General features: G+C 36.1%; 5 protein-coding genes across 7 annotated transcripts in view; 3 read left to right on the top strand and 2 right to left on the bottom strand.

The window, feature by feature from the left end:
* LOC100632913 (diacylglycerol kinase theta-like) overlaps positions 1-3,168 on the bottom strand; it is a 6,736-nt gene extending 3,568 nt beyond the window's left edge. The window contains exons 1-9 of the mRNA XM_019994734.1: positions 2,923-3,168; positions 2,213-2,338; positions 1,375-1,614; positions 785-864; positions 598-703; positions 464-546; positions 275-400; positions 78-225; positions 8-31 (exon numbers count right to left, since the gene is read on the bottom strand). Of these exons, the coding sequence (XP_019850293.1) occupies positions 8-31; positions 78-225; positions 275-400; positions 464-546; positions 598-703; positions 785-864; positions 1,375-1,614; positions 2,213-2,315 (910 nt within the window). The 5' untranslated portion in view covers positions 2,316-2,338; positions 2,923-3,168. The remainder of the gene's footprint in view (positions 1-7; positions 32-77; positions 226-274; positions 401-463; positions 547-597; positions 704-784; positions 865-1,374; positions 1,615-2,212; positions 2,339-2,922) is intronic.
* Positions 3,169-3,240: 72 nt separating this feature from the next.
* Positions 3,241-7,190, top strand: LOC100632787 (proteasomal ubiquitin receptor ADRM1-like). Its single transcript, XM_011404615.2, is given in 9 exon segments — positions 3,241-3,508; positions 4,111-4,266; positions 4,720-4,810; positions 5,510-5,663; positions 5,710-5,772; positions 5,864-5,928; positions 5,970-6,166; positions 6,872-7,036; positions 7,038-7,190. Coding segments are annotated over 9 exon segments (1,131 nt in total). The 5' UTR covers positions 3,241-3,316; the 3' UTR covers positions 7,086-7,190.
* Positions 7,191-7,236: 46 nt separating this feature from the next.
* Positions 7,237-11,163, top strand: LOC105312180 (signal transducing adapter molecule 1-like). Its single transcript, XM_019994693.1, has 15 exons — positions 7,237-7,359; positions 7,440-7,524; positions 7,608-7,683; positions 7,900-7,995; positions 8,075-8,160; positions 8,248-8,347; positions 8,458-8,515; positions 8,914-9,011; positions 9,072-9,187; positions 9,501-9,595; positions 9,748-9,954; positions 10,000-10,054; positions 10,111-10,173; positions 10,223-10,663; positions 10,723-11,163. The coding sequence occupies exons 1-15, from the start codon at positions 7,338-7,340 to the stop codon at positions 10,826-10,828; spliced, it is 1,704 nt and encodes a 567-aa protein (XP_019850252.1). The 5' UTR covers positions 7,237-7,337; the 3' UTR covers positions 10,829-11,163.
* Positions 11,164-14,736: 3,573 nt separating this feature from the next.
* Positions 14,737-20,443, top strand: LOC100632660 (integrator complex subunit 9-like). Of its 3 annotated transcripts, XM_019994691.1 has the most exons (23): positions 14,737-14,803; positions 15,378-15,505; positions 15,558-15,630; positions 15,735-15,794; positions 15,894-15,977; positions 16,152-16,204; positions 17,398-17,478; positions 17,522-17,584; positions 17,655-17,715; positions 17,767-17,856; positions 18,033-18,189; positions 18,244-18,293; positions 18,410-18,540; positions 18,591-18,651; positions 18,741-18,783; positions 18,831-18,959; positions 19,105-19,160; positions 19,221-19,289; positions 19,374-19,451; positions 19,504-19,590; positions 19,864-20,037; positions 20,091-20,147; positions 20,213-20,443. In XM_019994691.1, exons 2-23 carry the CDS (start codon positions 15,441-15,443, stop codon positions 20,330-20,332), a joined length of 1,842 nt encoding a protein of 613 aa, XP_019850250.1. In that variant the 5' UTR covers positions 14,737-14,803; positions 15,378-15,440; the 3' UTR covers positions 20,333-20,443. The 3 variants fall into 3 exon arrangements, with proteins under 3 accessions (XP_019850250.1, XP_011402930.2, XP_019850251.1); XM_011404628.2 differs by lacking the exon at positions 14,737-14,803 and having other exon boundaries at positions 15,299-15,505; XM_019994692.1 differs by lacking the exons at positions 14,737-14,803; positions 20,213-20,443 and having other exon boundaries at positions 15,299-15,505; positions 19,864-20,055; positions 20,104-20,146.
* LOC100632532 (60S ribosomal export protein NMD3-like) overlaps positions 20,334-21,971 on the bottom strand; it is a 4,844-nt gene continuing 3,206 nt past the window's right edge. The window contains exons 9-11 of the mRNA XM_019994694.1: positions 21,151-21,467; positions 20,670-20,856; positions 20,334-20,618 (exon numbers count right to left, since the gene is read on the bottom strand). Of these exons, the coding sequence (XP_019850253.1) occupies positions 20,485-20,618; positions 20,670-20,856; positions 21,151-21,467 (638 nt within the window). The 3' untranslated portion in view covers positions 20,334-20,484. The remainder of the gene's footprint in view (positions 20,619-20,669; positions 20,857-21,150; positions 21,468-21,971) is intronic.

Here is a 21,971-nt window from a genome sequence, read left to right as displayed (position 1 = left end):
TCATCACTGAATAATTCAGTTACATGTACATCTAATGAAAAACATTAATTATATATAATATTTAAGACATTTCATACCTTCAAGAGTTTCATCTTGTTGTAAAGTCCTTTGACTTATTGGCATTGATACACAGTATGGTGGTAGGATCATGTGAGAAAGATCACGAAAATCACAACTTTTGCATTTATCACTTTTTATGAAAGCATTGAAACAAGATGAATGTAACTGTTAAAACAGTTAAGTTAAGGATAAAGTATTATTATTATCTACTGACTGTTATTCCACACCATCCACAACGAAACCCAGTTAAGCACAGATCAGTAAAACACGGCTTAGTACACATTTCACATTTTGCATGGGATGTAAGGTTACCCTCTATCCAATGATGATCAAAATCAGTCTGTAAACACATACACCATGTAAAACAATGATTAACCCAGTGTGTGTGTCTGCATGTAGTTACTTTAGTGGTGCAGGTAGAGGAACACTCTTTACAATTATTCAGTTCATGGCCAATACAATATTTATGAGCATATCTACGACAGACTGCATAGAGGATCACATGATAATCACATGATCAGGATCAGTTGTGCTAACCTTTACAATACATTGCTGATCCTGTTATTTTCTTTCTGCAAACATTACACCATTTCCTCTTATTAGCTGATGATTTAGGACTGATCCAAGTGTGACCAATAGGATTCTACACAATAACAGTAGTAATAATAACAATAGTACTGCTACTAATAATAATGATAATAGTAATAATAATAGTGTTACTTACTGTTATCTGCTCCGACAGTAAGTGAGTACAATCAACAGTTAACGAAGACAAGCATCTCTCATGACACACGAAATTACACACTAGAGGAAAGAAAGAAAAAGAGATGAACCAGCTAATATAAAATTGATTTTTAACTCTATAATTAGATTACAGTATTAATCAAGTGTTAATTATGAAAATAAATAATAAACTAATAAATGCTAGACTGCAAATATTGCTGTCTGTCAAGTGTATCATTACTATAAACAATTTATAAATGCATTTTGAAATTTTAAATGCAATTTTTTTAAATTTTGAAAAATTTTGAATTTAAACCTATCTCAGGTGGTAAAACATCCAGTCTCAGGTGGTAAAACTCACCTCTTGATAAATAATTACAAGTCTGAGGTGGCAAAGCGCACCTCTTAATAAATAATTACAAGTCTCAGGTGGTAAAATGCAAATAATTACAAGTGACTCTTTTTATAGCACCGTGTCCACTATCTATGCTTAGAGTATGCAGGTGGTACATAGTTTAGATAGGAACAATACTCCTCCAGGAGGTACTTAGCTTGTTTAAAACCTATTTATAAGATACAGCAAGATCTTACCAGTGCATTGGTAACCTTGGTTCATTAGTCCCCAGAGAAGCTCTGAGCACTGGTGGCAATATGTTGGTTTGTAGTAGGACTTGACTTTAAACTCGTGTCCAGTTTTAACGGCAGCCGTGAGTGGATCTTTAATCTTGTTATTTGAAATGAAATTCAACGGTCTATATCCGCCAGATTTCACAGTGCAGCTCATCTTCCTTGACTCCATTAGACAACGATCATGGCTAATTGCATTACACACTAAATAAGGAAGCATGAAATCACACTAATTATGATAATTCACACATCATCTTTAATAAGGACACCAGTGGGCCCACACTGCCTATCCTTAGTACAGAGGTGCCTCATTTTAAAGGCATTTTGTATAAGCTTACATAATGTCCTCATTATAAAGGTGTCCCATTGTAAATTTCCCAATCTCAGGGTGTCCTTATTAAAGAGGATGTATTGTATATAATAGCAGCTATCGTTTCCATTGTTGTATGAGTATAGTAATGACTCAGTGCTATTGTGTTACATTATGATGTTAAAGCATATACCAAACATGTAATTAATAAGGAAGAAGGAGGTTAGTATGCAAACAGTTAATCAGGGAGTAGCAACCACTCCTAAATTTAATGAAAGAGGACCCGGCCCCTGCACAACACAGATAATTGGAAGAGGACCCGGCCCCTCCACAACATAGATAATTGGAAGAGGACCCGGCCCCTCCACAACACAGATAATTCCCTGGCCAATACATATTTGTCCTAGCGGTATTGCTTAAATGTCAAATTAGATTAGCTACCTAAATTCTACTGACATAATAGAAATTAAATCACAGCCAGAACCTACTCACCAGTGCATTGGTACCCTTGGTTCATGATCCCCCATAGTAGGTCTGTACAGTAGTTGCAGTAAGCAGGCTTGTAGAACGACTTTAATCTGAAATCATGACTCATTATCCTTCCTCCTTCTCTTGAACCTATTAAGGAAGGTAATGTGTTTTTATAGCATGTCAGGAAGTATAGGGTTACTTCTTATCACACTCCCTCATTCTTGTGCTTAATAGCAAACAAGTTGATTAACACTTTCAAGTATTGGATAACAAAGCTATAGAGGTATGGTTTAATGCTAGTCAACATGGATTACTGCTAAATGGCATTGGAGTCATTGCTGTTGTTATTGTTGTTGTTGTTGTTATTCAATAAACTACATTTCCATCTGGAATGTAATTAAAATAACAACAGTAATAGATAATGATAATAATGATAATGCATCTATACAGCTCTTCTGCTAAGTTGAAGCAAAATTCATACAACTTTATGAATACAAAGAATTATTAATACTATTGCTACTACATTAGTTGCATCTTGTATTCTTATTATTATCATTATTGGTTGTTATATTATTATTATTATTATTATTATTATTATTTTATTATAAGAACTATGAAAAACAACAACAACTTAAAGAGAAAAAACAAAAACAATATGAATGCCACCCCTTAAAAATGGGGCATTAGATCCAGTAAGCAACAGATTGTTCTTTTATTTGTAAATACCTCACCTTGTTATTTCTTGCTAGTCTCCTACCAGCTAATCCCTGGTCCTGGTTGCTGTTTTTCTAATATTCTCTGTATCTTCTTCTCTTCTTTGGCTTGAACTGAATGCTAGGGCCTATGCTGCTGCAATTAGCTAATTGTATTTTAATTGGGAGACTGGAGCTCTTTCCTTCCTTCCTGCAATGTTGTTCCTTTTTACTTGTTTTTATAGAGAGAACTCCTGTAGTAGGTCAAAAGTGCACTTGTAAACGACACTAGCGGAGCCGGCCACTCCCTAGAATAGGCGTGGTCAAAATATCCGTATACGCATCTATACTATAGTATACGTACGTATACTCATACATTAGGTGTGAACGGAGCTTTCAAATCCTCCGTAATCCTTTTCTTTTGGTAACCATTATGGCTCTTTTTGGTGACGGGGGAAGAACAAGAAGGGAACCACGGAGCGTTATCGAGTTCAGGGCGGGTAAGATGACGCTTTCTGGCACGACAGTCTCCCCTGATGTAAGAAAAGGGCTCGTTTATATGAAATACGAGGACAGTTTAATGCACTTTTGTTGGAAAGACCGAGGAAGTGGTAAATTGGAAGACGTAAGTTATGGCTGACATTAATCGGGTGCATAATTAATTATTAAGAATAGCTGGCTAGCTGAGTGTGATTGGTTTTATTAGGGGTGTGGCTTAAACAGAATTATTTTAATTATTATTAATCAAGTGGGTGGAGTTTTATGTTAATTAGTCAAAAGTAATTGTGTTTTGAAAGTGACATTAACCAGAGTGAAAACTTTTACAAGAAACTTAATCATCTCCAGACATACAAATTATGCTTGTTGTTATAAATAGAAATCTTATTATTGATGTAAAAGTTCGTGAGAAATACATGCAATCTTAATTACAACCTGTCTAGCAGACAGACCGGTTGTAAGTGTAATTACTAATCACATGTACTTCAATCCAATTACTGTATCTATTTATGGAATGTCACAATGTACTCTTAGTCTATTTATAATGCCCTAATCTCATTACTGAGGTTCTGTTTGTATTATGTGTTCCATTACAGGAAGTAAAAGCACAGAATGCCTTTAATTAGTTGTTTATTTTTTATAAGTCGCTTTGGGGGGGTTTAAATTTTGCTATGCAGCATCCTCCAGATCATATAAGTACATTCACATGATTTATTATCATTATTTTAGGATTTTATAATATTTCCTGGCGATGCTAAGCTCCTTCGTGTGTCTCAGTGCACAACTGGTCGAGTCTTTTTGCTAAAATTTAAAGACAACGGGAGAAAGTACTTCTACTGGTTGCAGGAACCGAAAGATGATAAAGATGAAGACTACATGAAGAAAGTAAGTAATAATTGTGCAATTGCTGTTTTTGCTTGTTCCATAAAATTTGCATTTTAAAGAAGACATACATGGTATGTCTTCTTAGAATGACAATTAATTTGGGTAGCTTGAGAATGACAATTAATACTTTAATGGTAATTACCGTGTATGGCTATACACCTTATACATGTATTTTGCGGGGATTAATTTTTTTTTGCGATTTTCGCATTTTAGAAAAATTTGCGAAATTAAAATCTGAAAAATAACATGCTGATTTATGGTAGGTGTGGTAATTACATTAAAATCTCGAAATTTTTATTCGCGAATACAAAAATCCAGCCAAATCGCGAAATTTTATACCTGTGAAACATAGCCGTATACGGCATTTTATGATTGATATCTTAATTTTTGAATATAAAATTCGCAAATAATAATTATTAGCATTTTCTTTTATTTATTAATTGCCGTTATTAGGTCAATGATTGCATTGATAATCCAACAGCAGCTGTGGCTGCCAATTCTGAAAGTGCCATGGGTGAACACAGGTTACCACAAAGCTATATGGGTACGTACCTTTAGTCCTGCTCTGTGTACTGATTATAGAGGGAATTTATGTAGCAAGGGATCTTTACTTTAGACGTACATAACTTAATAATGTTATTAATTAAGGAAAAACACTAAAGATATTAGGGCCAACACCCAATCCCATGTACCCAGTAATTTTAGAGGGGGGGGGGAGTTTTTGCAAATTTGGCATTTTGATAGCCGTTTGCCAAAATAATTAAAACCTGCCATTTTATTTGCTCAATAGCACATGGCCACAAGTCCCCTAAACCAGTCATTAAAATTAGCAATTTCATCACTCCAAAATTATCAGCTATACAGTACACCAAGAGCACTAAGATCAGTGGACTTATGATGTAATTTAATGTACATGATATGAATATACAAATTTAAGGGGGGGTGTGTGTGTGTGTCCTTCCTATTATTAATATTGCCTTTCCCTTCATTAATGATATTACTTGTCATCTGTTTATCCTTTAATGTCTAATTCATTGTTATCCTTCTGTCTCTCTTTCTCCATTTCCTTTTTCTCATATGAACTTTCTGTACCTTTGATACTTTTATTCCATTCTTTATTCTTCCTCCTTCCCTTCCTCCTTTCTCTCTCTCTCTCTCTCTCTCTCTCTGTCTCTCTGTCTCTCTCTGTCTCTCTCTGTCTCTCTGTCTCTCTCTCTCTCACTCTCTCTCCCCCCCTCTATAGCTAATCTTCTTCATGGAGCTGGTTCTGATGGTACAGTAACTCACCAGCAGCTGTTAGAGTTACTAGCAATGAGTGGAGGAGCAGGAGGGGGAGGGGGAACAGCACCCACTGGTACCGGAGGAGGTGGCGGTTCTAACAGAATGGATATACTTCAGTAAGTATAGTGTCAGATAATTATTATATTTAATTAATTAATATAGTGGGCGTGGTCCTGGGTTAGGTGCTGGGCATGTCATTCCAACTGACAGAGCACAACAAAGACCGTAAGTATAATGATATTATTTATAAATTATTTAAAAATTTATTTTTATCATGTGCGTACAATGTACATGTACATGTACATGTATATTATAGACAGCTCCAGATAGGTGACCTTCAAACTGCATTGGAGTCATTACAGATGCCCCCGCCCCCAGCTGGTGAGTAAAGTCATGCGATACTATTGTGAGACTGTTTCTAGGTGGATCTGGTGCTTCTCCTTCCGGTAGGAGAGAAGAGGGAGAGAGAGAGAGTGGCCTCCAGTTGAATGAAGTGCTTACATCTGAGGCTTTGCGTCCGATAGTAAGAGAGGGTGATATTGGTAGTGACCTTGCCCCTCATTTACCACCTACCAATGAGGACACGGAGACTGCTCTTACTTCACCGCAGTTTCAACAGGTATATAACTTTATGTTTTCTGATGCATATGTATATGTTCTTATGTTGCACAGAAATTTTGAGCTGATTCTGATTGATGAGTTTTTAAAGTTGCTCATAAAATCTGGTCAAGTACCCTGTGCTATAGTACAGGGTACTTCATCAAAAATGACCAAAATTTACTAGGAGAGAATTTTCTATTTTTATTGCAGTTTTTGATGCATATACATGTACTTATGTTGTGTAGAAAGTTTGAGCTGATTCCGATCAAAATTGGATTTTTTACGAATTTTTAAAGTTACTCTAAAATCAGACCAAAGTCCCTGTACTATTGGCCAAATTTTGCCAAAAATGACTAGGTGAGAATTCTTCATTTTTATAATTTTTTCTGATACATATACATGTTCTTATGTTGTTTAGAAAGTTTGAGCTGATTCTGGTCAAAATTGAATTTTTTACGAATTTTTAAAGTTACTCTAAAATCGGGCCAAAATCCCTGTACTATAGTACAGGGCCATCGGCCAAATTTTGCCAAAAATGACTAGGAGAGAATTCTTCATTTTTATAATTTTTTCTGATGCATATACATGTTCTTATGTTGCGTAGAAAGTTTGAGTTGATTCCGATCAAAATTGGACTTTTTATGAATTTTTAAAGTTTCAAAAATCTAGCTGCACTATACTAGTACCAAAAATGGCTGGAGAGAACTCTCTTTGTTTTTTATAGGCTATGTCTGTATTCAGTTCTGCTCTGTCCAGTGGTCAATTGGGTCCTTTAGTGAATGAGTTTGGTTTGAATACAGGTGTCTCTAATGCAGCTGCTACTGGTAATGTGGAAGCGTTTGCTGAAGCAATGGAAAAAGAATTGAAGGAAAATAAGGAAGAAAAAGATGAAGAAGGAGGGGCAGGAGGAGGAGGAGAGGATGAAAATAAATAAATAAATAGAACTGTGTGAAAACTCTTCCTCCATCTTGTTGTTAACATTATTCATTGTGTAATTGGCAATTATTTAGTCTGTTATTGTTCTATTTATCCGGATTGCCTCGCCCACTTTGTGTAAAATTGTATTTTACAAGTCATTCGCTTGTCTTGTGACAAAGATTATTTCACACTAACAGAAAGAGAGAAGTCAGAGAACTTAGCTATATAATATAGAGAGGCTTTGGCACTAAAGAACTTCTAATACCACAAATATGAGCTACGACTCGGATGTTGGTCAGTTTTTATAATTGTACATGTATAATATCATTTAATGTATTGTTTTGTTTTGTTTCAAATTTCGTTTCCATTCTTAGCTGCTGCCACCACAGGGCGGGACACTGACTGGGATAAGATTATAAAATTATGCGACAGAATAAGAGAGTCCTTTGGATCGGCAGCGTAAGACATACACATGTATATATACTAATCTGATTATCCTCTCTCTCTCTCCTATTATACTTACTTTCTCTTTTCTCCTTTAGTATGGGGTCGGCGTTAGGTTCTGTAATGAGACGAATAAAGCACTCGGATCCCAATATTCAATGGCAGGCAATTAATGTATGTCATTTCATTTTATGATACATGTACATGTACATGTACCTAATAGTTCACTTTTAATTATGCGTACTTAGTTTTAATGAGGGATCTTTGAAATAAAGTAGCACGTAATTAAGAAAAGTGCACTAAAATTAGTATAGCCAAACTCTTAATATATTAAATGTGCTAAGTACACACAACTTGGCATGTTATTTTAAGCTTATTATCATTTTGTAGCTGCTAGAGGCGTGTGTTAGTAATTGTGGTAAGGATTTCGAATTGGAACTCTCCAAACCTTCATTTCATTCGCAAGTGAAGGACATTCTAACATCAGTGAGTAACAGAGGGATGGGGAGAGTTAATTTCATTTTATAATGTTATCTTACGTTACGTTATTTAATGTCATTCATAGCGTACAGTAGATCAAAGGTCAGTCCATAGGTTAAAGACGCTGTTAGCAACTTGGGCGGCTGATTATAAGGGAAACTCTCAAATGAGGTCTGATATTTTTTCTCTCCTTTGTCCCATTGTTCTCATTGTCACAGTGCCCATATACATGTATGTACTTTTTATTTCTCTCTACAGTGGTTTCAATAGCTTCATAGAGCAGTTAATACGTGATGGTCTCATTGTATTACAGGGCAATCAACCAACTTCTAGTACTGCTGGATTCGGTGCACCTTCGGTAAGTCTCAATGCATTACATGTACATTAGATACAATGTATGTTAATATTGTTATTTTCATAACACACTCTTATTGTGATTTCATAATTATTATTGTACTTCTTTTCAAGATGTACAGCTCTGTGTCGCCTCCTCAGAGAACAAGAGAAGATGATGATTTGCAAAAAGGTACAAAGTTCACTCACAAAATTAAATATATCGTATTTACAATTATAAGTTTGGCTTTGGGCCAAATAAAGATTCAAATGCGTACATATACAGCTTCTTTATAGTTTATGTACATGTACATGTACATTTATATGTACAAAGATTTGTTTATTTTGGCGATTCTTCAAGAAAACTAGATTTACATGTACATATACATGTACATGTACATATACAAACAATCATTGGCAATTTTTTGCAGCCATGTGTCATTGAGCATGTCCGATTGAAAAAAATGGTGGATTTTATGCTGACGCTTTTCTTCAATCTGCCAATATAAATTCCCTACCATTATATTAATATGTACAGTGTACATGTACATGCGGTAATGTACTGTATTTGATATGTTTCTTTATTGTTAGCTATAAGATTATCACTTGAAGAGGCTCAGTCTAAATCAAGTCCTTCAATGTATCCAACCTTCTCTGACTCGCCTCCAACACACCATCCACTACCAGCTGTATGTTGAACACATTTACCGCCTTTTTATTTTATTTTGTGCTTGATTTTGTCCTCCTAGTCTTCCTCCGCCAATCTGACCAGTTTTAATGTGAGGGCAATTTATGATTTTGAGGCCGTCGAAGATAATGAGTTGTCCTTTAAAGCTGGAGAGGTCATCAATGTTATAGATAACAGGTAAATTTAATTACATGTAATAATACATTGAGCCAATGCTTATAAATACAATTCTGGAGTTATGAGCATTTTCGAGAGCTAGAAAAATTTCGAAAAACCATGGGCTGACTATATAGCCTATGATAGTCTTTTCGAAAAATGACCCCAAAATTACCCCCAATTTTTATTACATTTTCTGATACATATTGATATCCTTTTACAAAGAAAGTTGAGGTTCAATTCCCGTGTACAGTATATCATTAGTTATGTATTGAATTCCTTCAGCTGGTAAACAGCATCTGTTCATTTGTTGTTGTCTTGTTGTTACACACAGTGACGAGAACTGGTGGAAAGGGAAGACACAATTAGGTACTGGCCTGTTTCCGGCTAATTTCGTATCACCTGATCTCAGCGCCTCGCCCGAACCAGGTACAGTACATGTACTTAACATTGTATAGCTGCCTATAGCCTGCTTTAATTCTCTGTATTACTATACTACATGTGTATAATTTTAGTGAGGGGTATTTGTATGATTAAAAGTTTATTTTCATATTTTACTGTCTATTTTATTATTGTATTAGTTCGGGGCGAACAGAAAGCTACTGGTAATAATAATAATAATACTAATAATGGAGGTGTGACAGAAGGGGCAGGGTCAGGGAGAGGAGCAAAAGCTAAAGTGACTGAAGTGAACGAGACTCAAGTGGATCTGTTGCTGGACATGCTCAAGAATGCCGACATCAGCAGTGAGAACCCAGAAGAACTTAAAACTCTAAACGAATTAGAAGGTAATGAAATTATAAATAATAATTTATTTGTAAATTGTATTGTAGCTGAATGTAAGTCTATGAAACCAATTGCCGAGAGTAACATTGAAGGATATGACAAGTAAGTGTACATGTACTAGCTGTTGTGTATCATAAACATTTTCTCTCCTACTTCAGACAACTAATGGATATGAATGAAGTCAGTGAAAAACTTCAACAAGCTCTATCCACTTACAGACGGTAATAATAGAATTAATTAATTCTTAACTACATTGTACATATTCAATAGATTATTGCAAGAGAAGCCTCGCCTATTACACAAAGCCACACCCCCTGAGGCCCAGCCCCCACCCTATCAGTACAATACAGGAGAGACGGAGGATTATTATGCTCCGCCCCCTCCAGACGTGACGGGTACCTACCACGGGTCCTTTAATGTAGGAGGGGGTGGGTATAACCCTCCGTATGGAACCGGATATCATCCACCCACTCAAACTGGGGCCTATGCCCCACCCACTAATGATGTTGCCCCGCCCTCTTTCAGTTCCTATCTACCATCATTGCAGCACCAGGGTCCGCCTCCTAGTCATCAGGCCCCACCCACTAATTATCAGTTTAATGGCTATGATCAACAACAGCTTCAAGGAGGAGGAGGAGCTTATGCTCCGCCTACTCATGAGGTTCCCCCACATCATCTATCACCTAATATGAGATCACACCCACCAAACAGGTAATGCAACATTAAAATTAATTAATATTTATTATTATTATTGTTATTGTTATTGTTAGGAGTCCTCCAATGTTTCATCACCAGATGGTAGGAGGGGGCGGGGCCCCAACAGCCGCTCCTAACACTCTTTGGATGAATTCACCACAAGCACAACCTTTGCTCTAAGTATTGTTTAACGATAATAATAATTAATAATAATTAATGATGATCGATAATTTAGTCAGCTATAAACTGTCGTATACTTGTACTTATATTTTAATTACATTACCTATTGTTAATTATTATTGATTATCATTGTCAATTATTATTAATTTCTCTTGTTGATTGACTGTACTATTATTACATCCTCCATTTTAAATTATTATTGACGATCTTATATCCACACTGGCCTGTTCTGTGTACTACTGTATATTGCATCAACTGGACGAATAGTTACAACAAATAATTATTATGTATGCAAAATAATTTGTAAGTATTTATTATAGTAAGAACATTACGTGTACACGTATGTACAATGTATCAGAAGTTCAGAACAATAGCAAATAATTATTTGCTATTTTCAAGAAGTGGCTCCCTCAGTCTTGTATTTTCATCTCCAGGTATCTCTTCGTACTCCATTCTGTTCTTTGGCAATACATTTAGCATGTTTCTCATTTTTACCCAGCAAACGAACTTGCTAAGCCTGCTATTAATCTGGAATCTCTTCAAGAGATGATAAGCCACTAAATAAAAGAAGAGAACCACGATTGGGCCAGCCAAGATGAATACGTATGTTTCAGCAGCATCCTTCTCGCCTGTTGCTCGGTAGTAATAAATCATAACTAAATAGCAGATCAATATGTTGTACAAAACGAACAGATCGACTATATTGGTGACTTTGCTGTGATACGGCTTAATGTATGATTGTGCCACTGTGAATAGAAGAAGGGGGATCATTTGAGCTGAAAGCATCACTAGGGGCTTGTGCCCTCGTAGAAATGTGTAACAAATATAAATGTATAACAGTAACCAGAGTCTTAATCCGAACCAGAATTTGTAGCGATTGCGATAAGGTCCTTGATATGAATCAACAAATGGCCGTATGTATATTGAATATGGTCTCAAGTATCGAATGGAGAGGAGAAGGGAACCAAAAGTCGTGAACAAGAGGAAAGGGAAGAGTATGAAGATCAGTGTGAACAGTGCTATGACTGTCAGAGCAATGTGTCCAGGGTCCTGTCCATAAGGAATGCTTCCATCAATGTACCAGACTGTAAAGTCCCTCTCTGGTGTGTGTATGGTGACTGGAGTTAGTATGTTGATGACGGTGAGGAGCAACTTGGCAAATGAGAGGTACAGCAGCGTGGCCACCACCTGTATTGAGGAATGGGCAATAAAGTTTGCAATTTTTGTGGAGTGATAGCTACTGATGACTAGACCAGCAACAATGAGCAGAAGAAACACTGGGAATGCAAAGAAGGATCCACTTTTAGTGACCGATGTCATGTGACTTGAGAGGCAAGTCGGAAGACTAAGAGTATCATTTAAACATGAGAAAAAGAATGCAAACACCTTGATGTACAATGGTTTTTTATCCAACTTATGATATAAGAAAGTGGCTTGTATGTTTGCATAGAAAATGATGGTTCCAAGGGTTTCGTTGGCAATAGTGAGTCGAGTTAGGAACAGCACGAGGATGGTCAATAATGATATTACAATGACACCAACAATGGTCCAAATATGAAAATACCTGCACTTAAGGCACTCTGTTGTTCCCCATGCTACGCTATAGCCCTCAAGACACTCACCACAAAGGACTCCTGTTCTGTGACCATGACACATCTCATCCCAATCCTTGACATTGGCTCTTGAAATCCCATTCACACAATAGCCAGATGGACAAGTAGGAGAATAGCCTAGCACTTTCTTGATATTGGCCCCTGATGATGAATGCTCTAGTCTGTCAGTATTATTGTTGTAATACACTGGTCCTAGCCATGCGTTTGCTTTGATTCCTATTTGAAAGGTGTTGATATCACACTCGTTTGTTATGTTGTTTTCCAAAAGGAAAGAGTGACATTTGCATCCATCGAGTTTCAGTTCAAATCCCAAAGGACAATCATTCACATTGAAACTGATGCTCAAAAATGGCAATTGCCCCAAAATTGCTACATGCGCGTAGGTAGTTGCTGAATGCTGCATACCTAGTGTATAAAAAATGGTCAAGTTCAACATTGTACAGTCTTTACTGCCAAGCAATTGGACTCTTTGTTCTGAAGGCACTGTCCATTGTTCTGACTTGTCTAATGACTTGTCATTAGAAATAGTTACTGCCACAGGAGAATAGACTTGTTTTCCATTGCTGTCTAAAGCAGAAATGTTTATTTGTATCAGTTTCCCTGGATACACTCCAGTAAGGCGATACTCAGTTTTATTTGGTTCATTGCAAAACTCCAATTTAACAGGAGGCGAAGACACATTTTGATTCATTGCATAATCTTTTGGACTATATTTTAAAATATGCGAATTGATTGTGTTCTTACATTTTTTACTTATTCCTTTAAAATAGATTGCATCTCCTTCAAGATATGCAGCGTTTTCAATGAAAAAGAGTTCTCGGCCGGTTTTTTCAAGGAAATAAACTGGACAGTATTCATTTTCAGAGTATATGGCTCCTCCATATGAGTATGCTGTGTTTTCTATAAACTTTACTATTGCCAGAGAGTGAAACACCACTAATGAATTTGACTGGAGATTCAGAGCTGCACCGTGCAGAGCTCTGTTCTTTTGAAACAAGATGTACCCAAGCAATCCAACATTTGAAGAGTAGGCTGAGATGGCTGAACCCATATTGTATATGAAAGAAGTAAAACCTACAATTATGCCAAGTTTTATGTTGACAAACTGTATTGCAGGTATTTTAGAGAAATATATTAATTTTCTGCCAGTTGTGGGTATGCCATTGTTTGTGACAAAGGAGTCCTTTAATGTAATGGTGAAATCAGCTTGTTCAGTAACCTTGCTTCTTTTATTATACTCCAAAAGAAAACTGTGTACGTATAAACCAAAAGCACCATAGGAAGCTACATTATTTAGAAATTCTACTGTGTCCAGAACAATTGGTGGTACCCAAAAGTCTTTATTCATCCCAATAGCTATATATGCTCCACCTCCATACCCAGCAGCATTTTGAGCCATTATTGAACCATTGTTGAGACATATAATGCATTTGCTTACTTGATCTGGTTTGAGTTTGACAGAAACAGGTGCTACAACTACAGAATACACAGTCAGACCCCCTCCATTTGTTGTCGCATCATTTTGAGAGAGTATGAAAGTATCAAAATGAATGAGAGGTCCCAAAAATCTTCGCATCTCATACAGCAATAAAGCACCTCCACCCATCGTGTTATGTATCAAATGCAAGTCATAGAACAGTATTTGTGATGTATGATTAAAATTCACATCTCCTAGAAGAATAGTCAGTCCACTTGAGCTTATGTTATAAATGGGGACCCTTGTTCTACTGTGCTGAAAGAACTTCTGTACATCTACACGATGGTACCAATTGACATTACATTTGATCCATAGAGTCTTGACATTAATCTGAGTGGAATTCCATTGACTTGAGCTGTAATAGTAAATTAGCAGACCACTGGTAATGCAAACTGCTTTATTGTCCCTGTAAATGCAGAGGTTATCGTTGCTGCTGTAATTTATAGTAACGGTTTCAATGTACACCATTCTAGAGTCACTTATTATCATCCCATAACCGCAGTAATGACCTTTTATTGTGATACCACTCACCCTGACATTAGTGCTACCTATGATTGCCAATACTGCACTTGTTTCTTGTCCAAAATAGATCCTTGAGGTATTGATAGAGGCTACGAGGGAGCCAATATTTCCTCCACAGTGATGAAATGTAAGCCGAGAAATGTTCAAACTTGTTATATTATAAAAACCTAGGCCACCGCCACCATGATTACCATCCTTACTGCAGATAATTTGAGCTGATCTTGATGCACTGTCGCTGGAGAGTATGAAATTAGTAAATGAGCTAATCATGCATGAAACATCACTGCTCAGTATGTGCTCACCATGTGAATCAAGAAATAGGATGACACTTGATGATAGATTGCCATATCCTTCACCACACAAGTAATAATGGAGGGATCCATGCAGGCTTGCATTATTCCTTGTGCTTGGTTTAACATGTATGATCTCAGTGCATGTAGCAATGCCTGTTAAACAGAGCAGGAACAACCAACATTGATAATGCAAAAGCATGTCCATCACTATAGTTATCGAGTGCTATACTACTTAATGATCAGTTAACCCTATTTATAAGATTGGCAGATTATCACTTGAAATTGAATGAGGCATGGTGTAACTCTTATGGGACACAACATGCTATAGTATATTTTCCTTAAAAGTATGCATTGCTAAAACTGTACATGTAAGAGCATAGTGTGAATTGGCAGTGGACATATGCATGCATGATAAAAAATTTTGGGACCTATATTATCAATCTTTTTGATCTTGGGCTCTGCACTAATAACTGTCTAGCTTCACTACCCAATTTGCAAAACTATAATAGTTGATTAAATAAAACATTATGGCTGCAAAATAATTATAATGGCCAAAGTGATATAAATTATGGGTAGGCGTGGTTTCACGTGTCATGGAGCTGGTAAGTTTCTTGCTTTACATTTTACTTGGTTTCTTTCCAAAGTATTGTCTAGGTAGTAGGCCATGGCAGCCTTGTTATGTCATACGAGTGGAAGGTGTCACCATTATGCTGGACTGCACATTGGATCTTTTTGAATTACTCAACTTTTTCCCTTTACCATTGGTTTACAGGTAAGAAGGGAAGCAGCTAGTCCACACCTCTGTTTTATTAATTTTTTTACAGTGAAAGGCTATCTTCAACTCCCTTTTGTGAGTTAAATAATTTCACTAGCAATGAACAGTCCGAAAATAACATCGTAAGTTAATTAATCATTAATTGTAATAATATGTAATTATTTTACGAGCAATTGAGCATCAAATTTTACACTTATATAATTATTTTTACATAATTATTTTATAGTTTCGTGAGATAATTGGTCGTATTCTTATTGACTCTCTTCCACTCGTTCGGATTCCTGAGGTATATGCATGTCTCATTCTCAGTTTCTCATTCTCATTCCTTCTGTATGAGAATGAGTGTATGAGTATCGAAATCACATACGTTATGATTATATTGTAGACAAAGTTGGTCGATTTCTCAATGGTCGACGTGCTCTTGATTTCAAACTGTTTCTCCTTTCTTTCACTCCCTTATCTTTTTGAGGTACTAAACATAATAAGAATTTATTTCTTTACAGTACATGTACTATACATGTATGTGTGCATGTACATGTATGTCTCTTTTTATTTCATTCCTTCCTTTAGTTTATTTTCTCTATAAAATGTTCCCTCTCCCCCCCCCCTCTTTCTCTCTTTTTTTTTCTTTTTCTATCTCTAGTTTGGTTTTTCTGGTAAAGTTTATGCTACAGAGCCAACCAAACAATTGGGAAGGTACTATTAACACTTACATGTATATGCTTGTTAAAGTTGCTCTAAAGGCCCTTGTATTATTATGGGCTGTATAATAGTCCATGCTTTTTCAAAATTTACTTGTTAAAACAGGTGTAACTTCAAAAATTGAAGCTGGAATCAACTCAAACTTTCTACACAGCATAAGAACATCAATATGTATCAGAAAATACAATAAAAATTAGGGGTGATTTTGGAGCCATTTTTTGGAAAAAAGCATGGGCTATAGTACAGGGTATTTTTCAGAATTTTCACATTTTCTTAAAATGGCCGTAACTTGAAAAATTGAAGTTGGAATCAACTCAAACTTTCTACACAGCATAAGAACATCAATATGTATCAGAAAATACAATAAAAATTAGGGGTGATTTTGGAGCCATTTTTTGGAAAAAAGCATGGGCTATAGTACAGGGTATTTTTCAGAATTTTCACATTTTCTTAAAATGGCCGTAACTTGAAAAATTGAAGTTGGAATCAGCTCAAACTTTCTACTCAGCATAAGAACATCAATATGTATCAGAAAATACAATAAAAATTGGGGGTGATTTCGGAGCCATTTTTTGGAAAAAAGCATGGGCTATAGTACAGGGTACTTTTAAGAATTTTGGCATTTTCTTAAAATGGCTGTAACTTGAAAAATTGAAGCCGGAATCAGCTCAAACTTTCTAGACAGCATAAGGACATCAATATGCATCAGAAAATGTAATAAAAATTTGGCGTGATTTCGGAGCCATTTTTTGGAAAAAAGCATGGGCTATAGTACAGGGTACTTTTCAGAATTTTGGCATTTTCTTAAAATGGCCATAACTTGAAAAATTGAAGTCGGAATCAGCTCAAACTTTCTACACAACATAAGGACATCAATATGTATCAGAAAATGTAATAAAAATTTGGGGTGATTTTGGAGCCATTTTTTGGAAAAAAGCATGGGCTATAGTACAGGGTACTTTTCAGAATTTTGGCATTTTCTTAAAATGGCTGTAACTTGAAAAATTGAAGTCGGAATCAGCTCAAACTTTCTACACAGCATAAGGACATCTATATGCATCAGAAAATGTAATAAAAATTTGGCGTGATTTTGGAGCCATTTTTTGGAAAAAAGCATGGGCTATAGTACAGAGTACTTTTAAGAATTTTGGCATTTTTTTTAAAAACAGCTGTATACTACACTCTAGGCAGTTAATGGAGGAATTATGTGAATTTCTGTATCGCTTGCCTACACCATCAAAGAATTGGAGAGATGAATCAATACTACAGTAAGCTCTCAATCGACATATGATGATCATGTGACATTTTTAGATCGTTGCCCGAGTGTGCCGTTAAAACCCTAACTGATGTTAACTCTTGGAAATCTTTTTATAAGCAAGTTATATTATTTTGCATTTTTGTACTATACAAATATACCACACCCATTAATTAAATGTCATTATAGGTCGGATGACATCACATCAGCTATTTCTATTGTTCAAGGAATCAGCTACGGACAAAAACTGGTTAAATGCATTGTCAATGAGCTTATTTATTAATAGTTTTGATGATTGTAGGATCTCTTTGGTTCAGTACAAGCGACTGCTCTTAGTTCGGGGTATTGCCTTGGGAGCTGCAACTGGTTAATGGAGACTAAATATTCAAAGGTGATCAATTATTACTCTTTTTTTCCTCTCCCTTCTTTCTTCTCTCCTCCCCTCTCTCCAATGTATTCTTCTCATTAGATTTCTCTCATTATTTATCCATGAACTCATTACATTAGATATACTGTACATGTACACGTACTCTCATTATTCATCAATACTGACCCTTCACACTATAGATTGGTTATGTGTCTTCTTCCTCCACATTCACGACTCATCCCTGTCCAATGGAGAGACAGTCCCTCTTATCCTGTGATGCGCTCATTCTCTCGTCTCTCACCAACGCTCCGTCAGCTAACCCTGACACAATGCTAGGAGAACTGTGCACTAAAATGGGTTAGTTAATAGGGAGGGGGAGCATCTAATGATTGTAGTGTATTCGTTTCATAGCAACAACACTGAGGGGAGGTGGGAACGTCCTTATACCATGCTATCCTACGGTAAGAGACAGAAAAAAATTATTATGTACTTTAAAAGTTTGTTTAGTTATTGTTGATAATTATATAAAAAATTTTGTAATTTTTTTAGTTATTATTGATGGTTATAATTGATATAGGGCGTGGTTTATGATTTATTGGAGTGTCTCCATACATTTCTCGATAACGCTGGTCTGGTCGGTGTCCCCGTCTACATGATATCGCCAGTTGCAAAAAACTCACTGTCACTTGCTAATATATACGCCGAGTGGTGGGTTTGGTTGTGGGCGGAGTAACTTACTAGTGAGCTTTTATTTTAAGGTTATGCGAAGCAAAACAGTCAAAAGTCTACCAGCCGGAGCATCCTTTCCCTCACGCTGAAGTATTAAAATTAATTAATAATTAAAATTATTTAAGAAATTAATTATAAAAAATTATTATTTTAGTTTTATTTTGCATCTTTTTTTCCAGTTCATTAAGAGCGGACGTTTAAAGCATTTCCCTAACATTTATGGTACATGTTTTTTTTTGAAAAAACGATGTCCTTTATATTCTTATTAGGGGACCTGGGCAATGTGTACCAGACCCCTTGCGTGGTTTTTGCTGGCCATCCTTCCCTCAGGTGTGGGGATGCTGTACATTTCATGGAAGTATGGGGATCATCTTCAAAGAACTCAGTTATATTTACTGGTGAGGAGAGAGAGAGAGAGACAGGAGTTAATTGTAATAGCAAAATAAAAAAAACTTTAATTTTGTAAAAGGTACTTTTCTTATTATTATTATCTATGAAAATTGATGTCTCAAACTTTTAAAGTTTTTTTTTAATTTCATACAGAGCCAGGTTTTGATTATCTTCATGCTCTGACTCCATACCAACCTCTCAATATGAAAGTGAAGACCAGCAGCTTTTATTGTAACCAACTCTTATCTACACTCTTATCTCTCTTTTAGGCTTTCTATTTCCCGATCGATCCTTGTATGAATTTCTTTGTCGCAAACAAACTCCTCAAGGAGCTACAGGTGGGCCTGGCCTGGTCTGTCAATCATTATTAATATTAATATTAATTAATATTAATTATTTATTATTTGTGACATACGTTTTAGCCTCAAGTTCTTATCACTCCTACTGATTATCTTCCGTCGGCAGCTCAGACTCAAAAGGACACAACTTGTCTCCAGCCAGTGAGAGAGAGAGAGAGAGACGCTTTTTCATTTAGTTTAATTTCCTTATTAGGAAATGCCCTTTTATGGTGTTAAAAGAGGGTCGGTCGTTAAAGTGGAGCTGGCATCGAAATACAAGAAGATTGAAATGACCTCTGAAGTAAGATTGCTGAGGGCCGAATACATGCATCTACAATGCAAGTTACAAATTTATTGTCCTAAAGTAAAGTTTCTAGTCAGCAATGCTAAAATTAAAATTTGGCCAATTTTTCATAAAATTAAAAATGTCAAGGTCACCATTGCCCATATAACTTATGCTTTTATGTCACAACTGTAAACCTTTCATTTTATATGTAAAAGCATTCCGTATTTGTACATGTACATACATGTACATGTATATATCTCATTTTTTTCCTTTTCTCTCTCTCTCCAGTTAGCCAGTACTATATTCCCTCAAGAAATTAATCCTGGAGTAATGGCGACCTCACTCTCTGGTCTGCTAACGATAAGGAGTGGCAACAATAAGCTCCACCCACTGCCACACCCAAAACCCAAGAACCTCTGGGGACATACCAATGCACAGTCGCTCATAGAGGCACTGAAAGAAGTACAGGACCTGTATCATGTAATATTATATTATATTTATCAACGATTATACAGCATGGTATTACAGATATTGTTTTAGACAAGAAGAACAATCAAGACATCGTTCAAATTGTTAGTGAACCTATAATAGTATCTTCTCTAATACTTGTATTCCCCCTCCTCTCTCTCTCATACAGTTGGGTGGAAAGGCTAGTGTATGCTTTAATGATGGCGAGACTATCATTCAAAACTGTCACGACGAGAAACTAAGATTACTGCTAAAGGATATGTTGCTAAGACAGCTTATTCAACTTTAAATTTTAACGTATATACATGTACATAACAAAAATCATTAAAATTGTACACTTTGTTTCTCAAATGTTTTAAATAGCAATGATAATTAGAGAAAAGTTGATTTTCTATTTACAAAAATCCTTCAAATAGATTCCTACATGTACTATGGGGTTCCTTATTGTTCAGACATAGGGTCTGAGATGGTTAGATTTTGCAACATTTCCTCGACCCCTATCTGGGGGTAAGACTCCTCCTCCTCCTCTCCTGTCAATCCTCCATTTTCAACTGGAACAACTCCATCATTTGGCTCTGGAATGAAAATAAAGACAATAAAATAAAAAATTAAATTATTTTTCTCACTCATGTAAATATTAATGTCTTGACGATAAGTCTTGTCCTCTTCAAGATCCTCCATAAAGTCCAGAAGATCTCTCTCTTCCTCTCCTTCCTCCATCTTGTCCTCTGTCTCTTTCGGTAGAGACTGAAGCTCCCATTTTCTCTTCCTATGTCTTCTCAGACGATCACCGTACGCCTTTTTCACCAAAACCTATAGATCCACAAGAAACAGTACCGTATAGCAGGTATATTTCGTCTGGAAAAATGTTCGTTCTAAGCAGGATTAGAAATTTTCGTTCGTTTTATTTTCGTTCTGAGCAGCCATTTTGCACACATGACATTGAGGAAACGCCCTTTTCGTTTGGAAAATGTTCGCTCCACAAGAAATGAGAACGAAAAGAACGAAATTCAACTCGAACGAAATATACCCGCTATACGGTAATTGTATAGGCATTGCAATTGCTTTACATGTACATGGATATTTTTATTATTTTAATCTCCTTACCACATCAGGTATCTCAGTTGTCTTTAATTTATCAAAGTGTTCATTATTCAGGTTGGCTCTGGTAAAGTCTACTCCTAGGACAACATCCCCCGTATTAATAAAGTGTCCAAGGTGAGTCCGACAGTACATCTGACGGTCCAGTTCCTCAAGGGGAGCAACCCATGCCTCAGAGAGAACGTGTTTCCTGCTGCCGCTACGAGACACAAACTGACCAGGGAGTACCTCGATTTGTAGAACTAGGAACTGTGTCAACTGGCGATGATCAAAGAGAGAGGTGAATGGAGTCCTCCAGTATATGTCAGAGGACATCTCTGCCACTGTAATAAAGAGAAGGTATTCTTACTTTTGAATTATTGGGACTTTTAGTGGTGGTTTCCCACAAAGCAGCTAAACAGCATGAGCTTCATGAGCTGCACTACATGTACGATATGAAGCGACTTTAAAAATTCATTAAAAAATCCAAAATTGATCGGAATTAGCTCAAACTTGATATACAACATATGTACTTGTATATGTATCAGAAAAAATTATAAAAATGAAGAATTCTCTCCTAGTCATTTTTCATGAAATTTGGCCAAAGTTACTGTACTATAGTACAGGGTCGTTGACCAGATTTTGGAGCAACTTCAAAAAATCATAAAAAATCCAAACTTTATCGGAATTAGCTCAAACTTGATATACAACATAAGTACTTGTATATGCATCAGAAAAAATTATAAAAATGAAAAATTCTCTCCTAATTATTTTTCATGAAATTTGGCCAAAGTTACTGTACTATAGTACAGGGCCGTTGACCAGATTTTGGAGCAACTTCAAAAAAT

The sequence above is a fragment of the Amphimedon queenslandica genome, unplaced genomic scaffold (genome assembly GCF_000090795.2).
Source record: "Amphimedon queenslandica unplaced genomic scaffold, v1.1 AMPQUscaffold_13467, whole genome shotgun sequence".
Taxonomy (NCBI): Eukaryota; Metazoa; Porifera; class Demospongiae; order Haplosclerida; family Niphatidae; genus Amphimedon; species Amphimedon queenslandica.
The sequence above is the reverse complement of the archived record's forward strand: the minus strand, read 5'-3'. Positions and strand labels throughout refer to the sequence as shown.